The 16,735-nt window shown below is 43.8% G+C and overlaps 1 protein-coding gene across 1 annotated transcript in view; it reads left to right on the top strand.

The window, feature by feature from the left end:
- Positions 1–16,735, top strand: part of FAM171A1 (family with sequence similarity 171 member A1) — a 139,141-nt gene that overhangs the window by 79,378 nt on the left and 43,028 nt on the right. The window contains exon 3 of the mRNA XM_077809429.1: positions 5,038–5,130. Coding sequence (XP_077665555.1) covers positions 5,038–5,130 — 93 coding nt within the window. The remainder of the gene's footprint in view (positions 1–5,037; positions 5,131–16,735) is intronic.

Raw genomic sequence — 16,735 nt, 5'->3', positions numbered from 1 at the left:
TCCGTTCTTCCCCAGGCTAGACAAATACATTTCTGGGATACATTTTTATACCCAATACAAACAAGTTATGTACTGCCCCACTGATGTAGTTAGTTACTGCCCCCTGACGTGGCTAGTTATCACCCATAACCTTGTACATATTACTTCGATTAAAACATCTCTATTATGTACTCTCATCCTGACCTTATCTTTTTGGGGCAGTGAGTGTGTTCCTGTTATTCTTGGGGAATGCTTTTGTACCATCCTTGATATCGGGATGTGTTTTCATGAGTACTCTGTGCACATCTTAGGAATGTGTATTTCTGTAATAACATCCTTCTTGACAGATTCTGTGAGCAGGTTCTGCCTCTTGCTCACAGCTTGTCTTTGCTTTATATTAGTAAAGCTTTGACTACTACTTTAGCTCAGGCCTCATACCAGGCCTCTGATACAAGGGCTTACGTCTCGGGTTCTCTTCCTACTACAGTTGAGGGCTCAGATGAGGGAGGCATGGCACTTCCCAGCTCTGTCAGTGCACCCCAACCTTCCTAAATCTTTACTCCACAGCTCTGCCAGGGGTCCCAACCCCTCTCCTCCTATCCCCCACTCCTCTGCCCCCCAACACCTCCTCCCTTTCCAAGAAGCATTCACATGTCTGATTTTCCCCACAAAGACTTTGGGTGGTATATGGGTGTTGGGGTGCACTGGCAGAGCTGTGGGGTGCAGGAGTGTTGGGGTGAATTGGCCGAGCTGTAGAGTGTGAAAGCTTGGAACTGACATCACTGCCTTCTTGACCACTGAGGGAAAAGAAATGTGCGTGCTGCCAGGCTTGCCAGCATGTTGACTCTGGGAGATTCTTAGTACACGAGACTGCAGAAGTTTGTGGGGGAGCAAGGAGTACACCATGGCATAAGGATTGTTGACTATGGGCTGATTTGGTTCAGTATTCAAATTGCAGGACATGATGTACACAGCTGCCTAAATAACATCTTAAGTCCTATCAACAACATACCTTTTTTTTTCTTGTTAAAAAGAGTAGGAAATTCAGTGGCAAAATACTACACTAATGCAGAGTCAAAGTTGCTTGGTGGTATGTTGTCCACTTGCAGAACGCTGAGCTCAGCAAAACTCAAACTTCTGAAAACCCAGATATGCAGAGTTAAGGTTTCCCACGCAACCTTAACTCTGTCCTCTTTCGGCAGTGATCCAGTATGCCCATTAATACACACAGATTTACTCTGCCAGCACTACCTGAGAGCCCGAGTTCCAACCTGAGTCTCAATGTCAAAGCAGTGTCTACACAGCTATTTTTAGCGAGCTACCCAAAAGTCCCCCTAGCACAATTCTGTTTACCTTGGCTGGGCTTGCTCTGAGATGCAGTGTAGACGTACCTGGAGAGGTTAAGTGACTTTCCCAAGGTCACACAGCCGGTCTGTGCCTCTTCCAAAACTGAAAACTGCTTTGGTGATTATCCTTTTTGTGTAAACTCCTTTAGTTCTACCAGTCACTGAAGTCTTAGCTTCTTTAACATTCTTCTTCTATTTCCTCAAGACACAACTGACCTATCATTAGTCCATGCATTGCCAATAGGCTCTTAAATGTTTTTCATTTTTCTCTTCCCTCTCCTGTTTCTTTTGAATAAAGCGTGCCTTTACATGGCATGTTTTCTTCTGATGTTAACCTTGGGAGAGGGCAATCAAATGTGATGCTATTGTTTTGATAAACCATTGAAATCTGATAAGGAATAGCTTTGTATACACTTTTATCAAGATTTTTTTCTAGACAGCTGAACATTTTGGAAAAACAAAGATTTCTTTGGTTCTGGTCCTTCTCCCATTGAAGTCAATAGGCAATTTGCCATTGACTTCAGTGGGAGCAAGGATCCACCCTTTGTCTTCTTTACCTTGAACTTAATCCCTTTCCTGATTAAATGGCCACACAAAACATTGCAACTAGATATATGTAATGCAGATTCAGTATGGCCAAGTTGAAAACTTTCTGTACTTTGTCCCTTTTAGAGAACACCATTATTCAGTAGTGCAGGCCCAAAATATGTAGGTTTTATGGAGGATTTTTTTAATTACAAAACTGAATATTAAATATTTAAATTAAAAAATGTTCTTTATATTTAAGAAAAAATCAAACATTCATGTTGGTGTTTACAACCCAGAGGTTGCAGCAGTCTCCTAGTTCATGAGAACCAGAAAGTGAAGTGGACTAAAAATAGAAATGAAATTGATCAGTCCAAGCTGCCTGACATACCAAAAGTGAATAAACAGCATATTTAGGCTCTGATCTTGCATCACATGCTACACCTGCAGAGCCCAGCACCCAAATGGAGCTTAATGTTGGGCCACAGTTTAAGTGACTTCTCAATTAAGTTCCTAAAACTTACGTAGTAGTAATACCTAGTATATGGGGCAGGATCTGCTGTGTGCTTTGCCCCACAGACCAGGTATACCATTCCAGGCATCAATCAAGCGTGTTCATCTTATATTGGGGAGAGGGGTGGGAAAATTCACTAATAAAACATAACACTGAAAAGCTATGCAGCCACTGATCTAGTGATGCTCCTATAATAACTTAAGGTGCATGTGTCAGGGGTTGGTGGTATTTTCATAATTTGGGCACAAAGTAACTTGGTCTAAATATCAACAAAAATATTTACCATGATTTTGCCACTTAGTTGGAACTTCTGCTTAAATTGCTTAGCTGGAAGATGCAGGAGAGAAAGGATTGGGGAGGGAGTTGGGGAGAACTCTTTAAAAAAATTATTTTATGAACACAGCAAAATTCCCTCTCTAATTAAAGATAAATCTAAACATTGTTTGAACTATTTATAAGTGCATAATAGAAGAGACACTACTTATACTGCTTGTGTATCATTCATGTTTGGTTTTTTTAATGACTTTGGGAATTACCTTGAGTGTGAAAGGTGCTGTGTAATCAAATGCAGTGTATATGTATAATAGATCCCTCTGTCTGATGAGCCAACTCTTTACACTTCAAAAATTTTATGTTGTTCTAATAGAACTCTCCCAAGAACACAGTAGGAGGGACTCAGATTACCCAAAATAAAGGGAAGGTGTTGCCATTGATGTGTCTTCATTTTGGTTCCCCAAATGTTTCCAGACTACTTGATTTTATCCTGGGCTTCTAATGTAAAGGACATACTAGAATTTACATCTTGGGAGAAAGAGCTCAGGGCACCTCATTTGTCATGCTGAGAAAAAGCCCAAGGGAAGTTCAAAGGTTATCTATGCTCAGCATGTCATGAGAAAGACATTGGCACGTATTCTTGTATTCAGCTCTCCAGGGTGCTTGAATTACATTGGCTTTCACTCCTACAAATTAAATTACTGGAGTAAGAGCAAACAGTTTTTCTAATTGTGTGGCTTTTATACTACCTTCTCTATAGCTCTTCTTTTCATGTGCCTGATGTGTAAATCCACTTTGACATGTGGAATATTAAAAAGAAAGTTCTTATTATGAAATAGCTGCAATTTGAGTTATATTCAGTTTTATTCTGTGATGTCACCAATGCTCACGTGAGCTAATGAGGAGTTAAGTTTTATTAAGCAGACACAGTCAATGTATTTCTCCTAATTTAAAAATAACATTTCATCTTTTAAAAAATATTTTGACACATTGGATTTCTGTTTCAAGCTATGAACTTTTGGTTACAACAGGGTCTTTATTGGTGCTGCAGTAAAAGAAAATATTAATTCAGAGGAAGATTTTCTAAAGCTCCTAAAAGTAAATGGGCCCAGTGCTCCTAAATTACTTAGGGTCTTTTAAAAAATCTCCTCCTCAGTTTGTGGTAGCATACAAAATATTCTAGGCACTTTCCAAATGCAGATTAAGAGAAGACACCTGCATCAAAGAACATACCATCCATAAGGAATTCCTCCTCTTTCCCTCCTCCCATCCCTAAGGCACTGGAGCGGATGCAGAGCTGCTCCTTGCTGTTGCTACAGTCGCAGGGTGAAGTATGCTCAAGGACTGCTGTGTATGGAGCAAGGGATATGTACCACAGAGATCTGACATGCAGGTGTCTAGTGCCCACCCACACAATTCCCCTAAGAAACTCATGTGTGCTAAGGCAGATGAAACCTTTGTTTCACACTGGGCGAATCCATTACTGCAGACTTTCTGCATCCTAGCCATTTTCTATACCACATAGTAGAATCTGACTGGTTCTGCTGAATATAGGACCTTCTGTACTGGGCTGGTGGTGGGTGGGCAGGATCAGTTCTGTAAAAACTCCGGAGTATTTTGCAAATAATAAAAGGTCAGCACAAAAGCTTAACTCATGTTGATACAGAATCACCACAATACTTTTCACTTTTATAGTGCATTTCATCTAAGTACCTCAAAATACTTCATAATTAAGCCTTATTACACCTTTCTGAGGTAAGTAAAATCATTTTAACAGGTTTCAGAGTAACAGCCGTGTTAGTCTGTATTCGCAAAAAGAAAAGGAGTACTTGTGGCACCTTAGAGACTAACCAATTTATTTGAGCATGAGCTTTCGTGAGCTCATGCTCAAATAAATTGGTTAGTCTCTAAGGTGCCACAAGTACTCCTTTTCTTTTTGCAAAATCATTTTACAGACTCATAGACTTAGGCACAGGTGGATTCCAGGTTTCGCCTAAGATTACGTATTAAGTCATTAGTGGAGCTGGAAATAGAAGCCAAGAGTCCTGACTCTGAATTTTCTGTTTTGTACTCTACTTCCTCTCAAGTGCGTTCAACTTCACTAGAGGCAGAAGGTGAAATATGTTGTTTGGATCAATAACAAATTACTCTGTCAACCTAGTTACTTGGTTTATAAAACACACTGGAGCAATTTTGTGTATACAAAATATTTGCTTTTCAGTCTTTTTATAGTAGTTTGAACTGACTGTCCTCCTAAGGGTAACAGAGGAAAAAAAATGTATTCAAGAGAATTGTTAACAAAATTGAGAGAATCTTGGATTTAGGCATCTTTTTTTAATGAAGTATTTTTTAAAAAAAAGAATTCAAATATATCCCACTCAAACCACTTTCCTTCTACAGTGTTTTCTTCTCTGAGCCTTGGACTTCTTCCTGAACGATCGGCAACTCTGATGGTCTATGATGACGTAGTCCAGATAGTCTCGGGATTTCAAGGTACGTTTGTAGATTTGTAAAAGTTGGAATTGGAATTTAAAAAACAGTGGATGAAATCCTGGCCCTTCTTACCTTTTGCTATATTAAATAGAGCTAGAGATGAAAGTTCTAAAATCTTTATTGGCTTCTTATTCTGTCATCTAACGTCATGGAACCATCTTTAGTTATAAAGCTTCTGTCTGCTATTCAGTCTAATTTGTTTCCTGCTTACTGCTGTGAGTATTGTGGTTGGATTTAAAGAATAAAAGTATGAGGCATAGAGACCTCATCACATGACCCAAAAATGCAAACTAATTTAGGGGCAATAACAGTCAGGTGGACATACTGTTGCGACTTCTGAATGTGCAGCTGAATAGCAGAATTGAAGGTAATTCACCCAGCTCTTTATCTGTCACTCAAGTACTGTAAATTAGACCCAGGTCTAATTTCATTAGAATGATTTGATTTACTGAGGTTAGTTGGTTAATGAAGCTCTTACAGATGCTTTGATAACCTTTAAATTAAAGCCAGGACCTCTTTCTGCCTCTTATCTTACCTGTGCATGCTGGTAGGAAACCGTGCAGTAGTTTTTCGTCTAATTTTTAAATATTCTCTTATCAGAAAATTAATGAAAAACTATGGGTGTTACTTTTCTTTACTGCTTTGTAATCCTGTAAAATGGCTATGCTCCATGGAATATTAATAGAATAAGGATTTCCTAACATTTTTTATGGGCAGAAATCAGCCAGACACAATAGGCTTTTCATAAGTGAAAACTCCACTGTGGAAGAATCACTAAACAGATTATATAACTGATGGGACACTGTTAAAGAGGGCTGTATAACAACCCAGCTATAGTACATGCATTCTGCAGTTTGGGAGCTGAGGTTATGAATTTAATTAATAAAAGGTGGAGATTGGAGAAGACCTTGAACCCCAAGAGCCTTCATCAGATAAACAATGAAACAAGGGTTACAGCATTATTCTATTAGCGTACCGGTGTTAGAGATTCTCATTCTTCTGCAGGTTTGCTAACAAATCTCACAATTCACTGTACAACAAAAATCTTTTCATGGAAAATTGAGGCTAACAGCTTCCTTACAGCTTTCCTTGCTTTGCCACTTTGAATAAAGTACCTGTCACACCCACCTGGTTGCCACCCCCACTTTTTCTCTTCTTCAGACATTCTGATTCAAGAAAAGAGGCAGGAGCACAAGTATCCAAAATGCTATTAACTATGGAAACTGGCTGGTACCTAGACTCCCATCTTCTCAAAGTAAAAACCACTCACAGGACCTATGATCTCTTCTTAACTTAAGAATTCTTATTTTTCTGTAAAAACCAACAGTGGATATCTGTATTTCTGTTGTGTTGAAACATGAATGGGGAACAACATAGGCATTTCATCAAGAGCTGGGAGGGCTCTCCCTAATCCCTATCCAAAACTTTTATGGTTTGATTCTTCACTCACTTACACTGAAGTAAAACTGGTGTAGATTCAGTTACTTCAGAGGAATTAATCAGCATTTTCCCCAATGTAAACATAAGAGCTGAATTGGGCTTACTCAAGCCCCCGAGATGCTATACAGATTGGGAACTCTACGGCGCACTGATCAAAGGTACAGAAGAGCCTGCCCAGCACAGAAGTTACTAGTTGTCATTGAATAATTAATAAGATGAACACCTAAATATGCCTTTGAGACGTTTGTTTTCAAGTTTGCTTCCAACCTCATTCTCATGCTGAAGGTACAATCCACTGCTGCACTCTGGAAGTAGTTGTGCAGATGGAGTTTGTCAAGCATAGGCTCTTTAAGGTTATGCAGAGGAGTGATGCCATCTAAAATGTGCTAAAATACCAGTTCATCAACAAGCAGGGTTGAGTACTCAGTTTGTGGGAGCTATAGATATCTTCTCTCTCCACTAATACATAAAAGTAATGTCAGGCATTCTTTACAATATCTTCCCTACACTTGCACTAGGCCAACCATGCTTCGAACGGTTATTTTGCACACATTGAAACACAAACAGCAGAGTGACTCCACACTGCAAACCCTGAGCTGGATTATGGTTTGACCTGGCATTCACACTAAGGGCTGCCTTAAACCATTTCCGAGGAGGGGATAATAGCATGTGAGGAGGTGCAGAGAGGTGACTCTCGGCTGACGAAATAAGGAATGTTGCCAGCTTAAGGAGTTCTAAGCTCTGACAGCTGACTAAAGCGATGGCTATGAAAGTTGACAACCCACTGTTTGTGCCAGTGTGTTACATCAACACTGGCACTTGATCTACAGAGCCTCTTCAAAGATTGGGAGAAACTTGCGCCCATTGCTGGTCCTCTGAGCCATTGGTTGTGGTGCTTTTTGTACTTAGAACCAAAAGTGCAGTTCAGTTAATTAGAGAGACAAGTTTTTCACCTTGATACATTTCTCCAGTGTAGAGAAGGCCTTAGCAATATGCGTATCTTGTACTAATAATATGTATTGACTCTTTCCACTAAAGAATTTCAAAGCATCTTACTTACAGAATTAAGCTGCATTTGAATGGTACAGATTGGTAAATATTACCATACTCATTTTACGGATTGCGGGGGGGACAGGGACGAGGCACAAAGATCTTAGGTGATTTACCGAAGGTCACATAACCAGTCTGTCATCAAGAACTGAGTTTTGTCAGTCCCGTGGTTTAGCTAGAAGACACAGTTTGTACCAACTGTATAATCTATAGTATTTGAGGAAACTGAGATTGACTTTAAATTTTTGCCCCTTTGTAAAAATATTTTCAGTAACAAGTTGGCAGCACTCAGCTCTCACAGGCTGTGCTATATCGGGTTTCCATAAAAGATAATTTATTATTCTCAGTAAATTATTGTTAACAGGCTCAACAAAGAATTACTTTGTTTTTTAATTCTTAATTACGTGAACCTTCAGAAATATAATACTGGTACTTGGCAACTTGACTGATTAATCTTAATTATATCCATACACTGCAGCCTAAAATCCTGCAATTTTTGCATTGAACTGTTAGAGATAATCCTAATTCTGCTTTCTTTTTTGTTGTTGTTGTTTGTTGTGGATGCTTGTCCATATGGAACATATACATATACAAAGCAGTGCAGGCAGAGATTGTTGAATGTTTGAACAGATCTGTCCCTGAGGTGCAGCAACTATTATCATATTGCACAGCACTGGGGAGATAAGTTTTTTGTTTTTGTTTGTTTTTTTTTCCCCTTGAATTCATTGAAGTGAATGTCTTTCATCTGTAATGTTGCAGTTTTCCATTTAGGCCTGGAAACTGGCTAAGAGAGATTTCTTCCTGTTTCAGAAATGTGTTTAATTGCTGTATTAACCATTTAAAAGTAGTATTAGTTTTAAGAAACTGGTACAATTATTTCAAAAACATTCCAGTGATTAAAGCCCCGCCCCTTTTTTTTTACTCAGCGTTTCCTTGCAAAATTATCAACTTTCAAAATGTTGCTTTTAAAAAAAAAAAAAAGTTCAATACAGTTGTGTTGGACAAATAAAGCTTTGTGCATGTGATCGGTGTTTGCTTCGTAGGCGGATGAAATTAAAGCTAAACTGTTTAGATCCATCTGTGTACAGATGCTGCAGTCTTTGCTCGGTGGCAACGCTTGAATTGTGTGAAATTCTGTGTTTTGTTGTAACAATAACTCATGTCTGGAAACTAATTAAAGAAAACTGAGAGGAGGGACTAATCTCCTGGTTAGTGGCTTAAGCAATTGTGAAAATAAGGCGCCTGACTTATCACTCGTACATCAGTTATCCTGTGAAGTAACTTGGTTGACTTCAGTGAAGTGACATGTATAAAACTGGTGTAACAGAGCAGCGGAACAAGCCCATCCATGTTATGGTTTGGGCATCTTAGAACGGTCATAATTTACAGTCAGAGCAGAGCATTGTTTGGCTCTTGATCCTGTGTCACTTAGGGAGCATCCTTTGAATATGGAAAAGAGCTCTTGGGAATAGAGTAGCTTTGCCTTCAACAGCTGTTTTAAATCTCCATTTGCTTGTTGTCTTAGAGCTTGCAGATGGGGCCTTGCTGTGTGCTGCAAAACAGTGTGAATGGTGAGAAGCCATTGAAAAAGGCTATTGGTTTCCTAAAGTGGATGTTTAAAGAAGACTATAACGTAAAATACTACATGGAGTTGTCTTAAATCCTGGTGCATTGGAAAACCTGCAGTTCATGTGTATTGATTTTGAATAAATGCAGATGAGTGTCTAATAATGCACACAATGGGATAACAATAAGGATGAAATCTTGAACGCAGAGTCTAAGGAATCTAGTTTTATATGGGTGGCATCTTAAGGATCTGGGGAAACCAATCTTCTCCTAACCCTGGGCAAGTGAATTGGGCTGGTATAGTAACTGTAGCTCTTCCTTGTCCGTGGGCTGGAGTGTAAGAGCCAAAAGATCTATGTACATTTTTCACTTCATCTGTCATAGAATCATAGAATATCAGGGTTGGAAGGGACCTCAGGAGGTCATCTAGTCTAACCCCCTGCTCAAAGCAGGACCAATCCCCAGTTTTTGCCCCAGATCCCTAAATGGCCCCCTCAAGGATTGAACTCACAGCCCTGGGTTTAGCAGGCCAATGCTCAAACCACTGAGCTATCCCTCCCCCTCCCTGTCCCCTCACTGCAGCCGTGTGCAGTGGCTGTGTAGGTCTGATGCGTACACCCTTACTCCCCTCCAGCAGCAGTGCCCAAAAGGAATCCTTATGCAAGATTTAAGTGGTGTGGAGGTGTTTGCACTAGAACCATAGAAACGTAGAGTGGGAAGGAACTTCGTGAGGTCATCAAGTCCAGCCCCTGCACTGAGGCAGGACAAAGCAAACCTAGACTATCCCTGAGATGTTTGTCCATTCGGTTCTTAAAAACCTCCAATGATAGGGATTCCACAACCTCTCTTAGAAGCCTGCCCTTATAGTTAGAAAGTTTTTCCTAATATCTAATCTAAATCTCCCTTGCTGCATATTAAGCCCATTACTTCTTGTCCTACCTTCAGTAAACATGGCGAACAACTGACCAGCATCCTCTTTATAACCGCCCTTAACATATTTGATGACTGTTATCAGGTTTCCCCCCACTGTTCTTTTCATAAAACTAAACACACCCCAGTTTTTTAACCTTTTACTCATAGATCAGGTTTTCTAACCCTTTTATTCTTTGAGTGTTTGCTCATGTCCGTTCCACATGTTGCCAATTTAGCTACTTTCTCACTAGATTTAGCGACTTCTTGGTTTCTCTAGCAAAATAAGTGTCAAATCTGGTGACTTTCATTGCCAGTTACAGTGACATTCAGAGAAAGAAGTCACCAATACCTATAGTCACAAAATCATTCACAAGCAGCTCAATAGTGTTCATAAAATCCATTCCATTCTCCTCTTACTACATTCTTTTGCACGCCAAGTATATGTCATTACGTGTCAATTGAGCATGTCCTCGGAAGGAATCCCATTCCAGGGCTTCTTGGGCTGAGATCACCATAATCTGCAGGCGAGGAAAAGAAGTTTGTGGAGGCTAATTAGATACTTTGCTAAAGCGAGGTGCACTTTGGAGAGAGCAGCACATTAGCCAGGGTTTGTTTTTAACCCAGATATGTTCGTTCTTGCTGTTCCGTAGTAGGTGGCGAACCCTGTGATGCAGCAGAAGATGGCTAATGAAGCAGGCAGCATGGGGGAAGCAGGTTAGCCAGCAAGGAGAGCCACATGGATGGAAGGTGGGGTGGGATGAGACAGGGCCATGTGCCTCAATGGGACTAGGGGCACTGTGCCTCCAGGGATGAAGCCCTTACTACAGGATCAAAAGTGGAGCTAGCTTGATTTCAGCTCCCCTTTACTCCTTCCCCAGTCTTGGCCTGGGGTTAGCTGCCCAGCTGTTTTCAGAAATCAAACCCTGGAAGCACAGGGTTGGGAAAGGGTCTGGCTAGCGGATTTTTATTTTTAAATCTACTTTCTTGGCTCCCTGCAGTTCTGAGTTCAAGCCACGTGAATGTCCTCTTCCTCCTGACTCTGGCTTTCACTTTCACTAACCTTGTGGCTCAAATCCTGAGCTTGCCTGGGTGCATACACATATATATATAATTCCCTGGAAATTTTGTTTAGTGACATTTTTTACTCATTTAGAGTGCTTAAACAGCTACATCTAGTGACTTTTCAGGGTTTGTCTGGTGACTTCCTGTTATGTGGAGTTGGCAACACTTAGTGTGTGCGCCCCATGCACAGTCGCTGGAAATTTTCCCCTCGGTGGTAGTACCTGTGTGGTCCGCTCTCGTGCCTTCTGGTGCCACGTGCCTATGGCGCAGTATAGAGGGTCCAGCTGACCCAGCACCCTCTCTGTTCCTTTTGCTTTGGCAGGCTATTCTCAGTAGCTCTCATTTGTCACTCCGTCCCTTCTTTTTCTTCTTCCCAGTAGTTATTTCTCAGTTTGGACTTTAGTTAGTAGTTGTAAATAGTTAGTTGGACTTTCACTGCATTAGCAGAGCTTCCTCTGCTCCCGGAGCCGGGCATGCCTGCATCTCCAGGCGTCAAGCCTTGCGCTTCCTGTGGCAAGGCCATGCCTTTGAGCAACCTGCACTCCAGTTGTCTTTAGTACTTGGGTGAAACTCAAATCAAGGATCGCTGTCAGATCTGCCACCTGTTCAGATAACGTATGAAGAAAGACTGGGAGACAAGGTTAAAGTGACTCCTGATGGTGGTGGTGCTCAGACCCTACTCGGAGCTGAACCGGTCAGACTCAGCACCCAGTACCTCTGCATCAGTATGGAGTGCTCTGCTCGTTGTAAGGGACTCTCAGCACCATTCCCAGTCACTGGCCGATGGGGGCGTTCCCCCCCTCTAAAAAAGGCCAAGCATGGGGAAAGCAGTGGAGTGCAACCTGAGTCTGGCCACTCCTCTGCCACCACTCAACAGGCTGCATGGTTGACGCCATCCTGTTTGCAGATTCCATTGAGTTTGGTCCTGGATTAGCCATCGTAGGGATAGCGTAGCACTAACGAGATAGCAGTGCTGTCTACTCCGGAGGCATTTGTTGTGGCCAGAGACTTGCTGGCACTGTCGGTACCAGCATTGCCGGCAGTCCAAAAGTCAGCATCCTCGGTCAGTGAGCAGAAGGGAGCATGTTGCCCTGAGCTCCTGTTCAGTACTGGGGCCATTGGTACCATCTAGAGGTACCAACCTCTAGCTAGCATCAAGAGGTACCATCCCTGCTAGTGTCAATGCGGGATTCCCCACCTTGGCATCAATCCCTAGATCCTCAGCACCGACCCCTGGAATTGATGGGTACCACACCTCCGTGATCGCTAGAGGAAGGCTCAGAGTCAAAGTTCTGCACCCAGTTGAGGAATCCCTACCAATAACCTCCTCTCCCCCCCCCCCCCCAAGTCCTACATGATGCAGGATCTCGGTGTGGGGGTATCTACACATGGGCACTGGCCTATGCAACTGCAATGGTTGTTCTGGAACGTGGGGGGCTTCCCCCCACTACAAGCCCCTCCTCCCCCCACAGATGCTCTTACTTGGTGGTGTCTGAGAGAAGGGCTCCTCCATCTGACTGAACGGCACCTGACCCAGACTCCGGTAATTACCTTGATACCAACATTCAGGACCTAGACCCGCAGGATCAGCATGGTGCAGAGGAAGAAGAGGAGGAACCCCTGCTTGTGCAGGCCGCCTCCTCCTCCACGCCAGACGAGGTAGTGTCAGGGCCAGGCGCATCACCCCCTATCCCCTTGAATGACTTTAAAGCTCATCAGGAGCTGTTGAAGAGGGTGTCCTCAAACCTAGGACTGGAAATGGAGGTAGTAAGGGTCCTCCCACAGCCTAGTATAGCCTAGCAGACCTCTTGGCTGCGGTGGCCCCATCAAAGATGGCTCTCCCTCCTTAGTTAAAACCCTTTGGCAAACCCCATCCTCTCTGCCCCCTACTTTGAAGAGGGCAGAAAAGTAGTACTTTGTCCCCACCAAAGGTTATGAGTACTTATACTTCCTAGCCCCCCTCACCGGGGTCTCTGCTGGTGTCGGCAGCCAATGAAAGGGACAGGCAGGTGCTGCAAGGGTTGATCCCCCCCAAGGCAAAAGACTCAAAGAAAGTAGACCTCTTTGATAGAAAAGTTTATTCTATTGTCAGTTTATAGTTTCACATCTCTGACCAACAAGGCGTTACGACTTCAACATCTGGGAGTCGATGTCAAAATTTAAGGACTCTCTCCCTCAGGAATCCAGGCAGGATTTTTCTGGAAGAAGAGGAAGTGATAGTCAGGGCTTCCTTGTAAGTTGCCCTGGATGTAGCAGATAGATCTATGGTGTCTGTAGTGGCCATGCTCTTGGCCCCAGTCCTCTGGCCTACTGGCAGAGGTCCAGCTGTCCCTTCAGGACCTCCTGTTTGAAGGGTCGTTACTCTTTTCAGAACAAACAGATGTGAGCTCCATGACCTGAAGGACTCCAGAGCCATGATCAAGTCCCTGGGTCTGTATACCCTGGTACCTTCAAGGAAACATTTCAAACCCAACAGTCCACCTGTTCCTCAGCTCTGCCACCCTGTCAGGACCCACACAAGAAGTGAAGTAGTGTCTTTAGTCACAGGCAACTTCCCCCATCCTCAGCATTGCTGCCTGGCCCTCCCAGACATGCGGGGGGCGGGGGCCCAAAGAGATCTTTTGATTGGGGGCCCAAGGGCATTGTACCAGTTCCCATACCAGATCCTGCCCCCTATTTTCAAACCATTTATCCCACTTCAGCTCGGCATGGTCGCGTATCACTACAGATAGTCAGGTCCTGAGCATGGTGGAAGAGGGGTTTACCCTCCAGTTTGTTTCCACCTCACCCTCCCTCCCAATCTCACTTCAGGGACCCTTCTCACAAGCAACTTTTAGTCCAGGAGGTGCAAGCCCTCCTCCAGCTAGGAGCAGTGGAGGAGGTTCCTCAGGACTTAAGAGGGAAGGGGTTTTACTCCCGTTATTTCCTATTATAAAGGCCAAAAGTGGTCTCCGAACCATTTTAGTCCTCTGCGACCTCAAAAGCTATCTGAAAAAGCTGAAGTTCTGCATGGTCTCCCTGGCCTCCAACATTTACTCCCTGGATCCCAGGGACTGGTACACTGCCCTCAATTTGAGAGACGCCTATTTCCATATCTCCATTTTCTGAGTCCACAGAAGGTTTCTCAAGTTCTTTGTGAACCAGACCCTCTGCCAGTTTGCTGTCCTCCTATTCGACCTGTCAGCAGCCCCATGGGTCTTTATGAAATGCATGGCGGTAGTGGTGGCCTTCCTGAAAAGGCGAAGGGTGCAGGTTAACCCGTATCTTGACAACTGGCTGATTAAAGGCCAGCCTGAGACCCAGATGAAGTCCAGTATCCACCTCATTCAGGCAACCTTTCGAGCACTGGGCCTGCTGGTAAACAATCAGAAGTCAACCTTCATCCCTGTACACAGGATAGAGTTTACTGGCGTGGTGCTCAGTTTTACACAAGCCAGGGCTATCCTCCCAGAAGCATGCTTCCAGACAACGGTGTCACTGATGGCACACGTCAGGGCCCACCCTGTCATGACAGCCCATTTTTGCCTCAGATTTTTAGATCACAAGGCCATATGCACATATGTAATGCAGCATGTGAGACTGTGCCTCAGACTCCTTTAGACTTGGTGGTTTGGTGAGTACATCAAGGCCAGCATCATTTGGATTCTGTGCTCACAGTACCCACTCTGGTCCTCACCTCCTTCGACTGGTGGAGGGACCCTTGGTTGGTGGGTTCAGGTGTTCCCTTTGTCAGGCCCCAGTCCTTGATATTCCTAGTTTCGGATGCTTCAGAGCTATGTTGCGGGGCTCACCTAGGACACCCCAGAACTCAAGGTCTGTAGCCCCAGAGAGCTCTCTTTTTACATATAGATGTCACAGAGCTCAGAGCAGTCCATCTAGCATGTTAGGTGTTCTTACCCCACATTGCAAACAAGGACATAAGGGTACTTACAGACAACACGGCCGCCAAGTTCTATCTTAGGCAGGGAGGGGCTCGCTCTTCCCCCCTGTGTCGTGGTTATTCGCTTGTGGGAGTTTCGCATAAAGCACTCAAAGCTTCTCACCTTCCGGGAGCCCAGAATGAGCTGGCAGATCACCTCAGCAGGTCTTTCTTCACTCCTTGTAGAGCTGTTCGGAACCAGGCAGAACAGAAAATGTCCCTGGTTTTGTGCTCTGCACAGCCACAGCCTGGGTTCGCTCATGGACGCCTTCCGCCTTCTTGCTCCCTTGGACAAAGCTTCTGTTGTACGCCTTTCCCCCCATTCCACTCATGCACAAAGTCCCGCTGAAGGTCAGGATGGACAGAGTGAGGGTTATTCTTATAGCCCCATCCTGGCCACGTCAGCACTGGTTCAGCACACTGGTAGACCTATCAGTAGTGACTCTGATGCTGCTCCCTCCTCTCCTCTCCCAGACCTTATCTCTCAGGAGCACAGCCGAATGCTCCACCTAACATAATGGAAGCTCCTTGGTTAAATCCTGCGGAGCTGGCCTGTTTGGAGCATGTCTGCCTGGTCTTGCTAGGCAGTGGAAAACCAACCACTAGAGCTACATACCTTGCTAAGTGGAAGCATTTTTCTGTTTGGTCATCGCAACATGGTCTCTCAGTCATCTCTTCAGACCGTGCTGGAGTATCTGCTTCATCTGAAACAGCAAGGTCAAGCAATTTCATTGGTTAAAGAGGATCTCAGAGTGATTTCAGCATTCTACCCCCTGGTGGATGGCCTATTATTTTTCTTGCACAAAATGGCCATTCATTTTGTCAAGTGTTTAGAAAGGCTATACCCGCAGATATGGGAGCCCATTCCCCTGTGAGACCTAAAATTGGACTTATCAAAGCTCATGGGCCCTCCCTTTGAGCCCCTGGCATCATGCCCCCTGTCATATCTTTCCTGGAAGGTAGCTTTTCTAGTAGCAATTACCTTGGCCAAGAGGGTCTCAGAGGTCAGGGTCCTTACTTCAGAAAGCCTGAACATGATCTTCTTTAAGGACAAGGGACAACTCTGCCCTCACACTGCATTCCTCCTGAAAGTAGCTTTGCAATTTCACAATAATCAGGCTATTTTTCTGCTGGTTTTCTTCCCAAAACCTCACATGAATAGAGAGCAGCGTCACCACGCATGGGACATTGGACGCACCCTAGAGTCCTACATAGATCCATGTTCTGTAGATCCACGCAGCTCTTTGTGGTGATATCAGACAGAATGAAAGGCCTACCCATTTTGGCTCAGAGGATTTCATCCTAGATCACATCTATCACAGCTATGAGCAGGCGGATGTCCCTTCACCAACCATTTGGGCCTCCCATTCCATGAGGGCACAAGCTGCTTCTTCAGTGGTGTTCGTGGCCAGGTACCGATCCACAACATTTGTAGAGTGGCAACCTGGTCATCGGTGCATACATTTTCTTGCCACTATGCCATCATCCAGCAAGCTAGTTTTGGTCGCTGGGTTGCAATCTGCATGTCCATGATCTCCAATCCCTCCTCCAACAGTTATGCTTGGGAGTCACCTAATGGGAATGGACATGTGCAAGCACTCAAAGAAAAAATGGTTACTAACCTTTCCGTAACTGTTGTTCTTCAAGATGTGTTGC

The sequence above is a fragment of the Eretmochelys imbricata genome, chromosome 2, assembly GCF_965152235.1.
Source record: "Eretmochelys imbricata isolate rEreImb1 chromosome 2, rEreImb1.hap1, whole genome shotgun sequence".
In the NCBI taxonomy this organism is placed as follows: Eukaryota; Metazoa; Chordata; order Testudines; family Cheloniidae; genus Eretmochelys; species Eretmochelys imbricata.
Note: the sequence above shows the minus strand (reverse complement) of the source record. Positions and strands in the feature narration are given on the sequence as shown.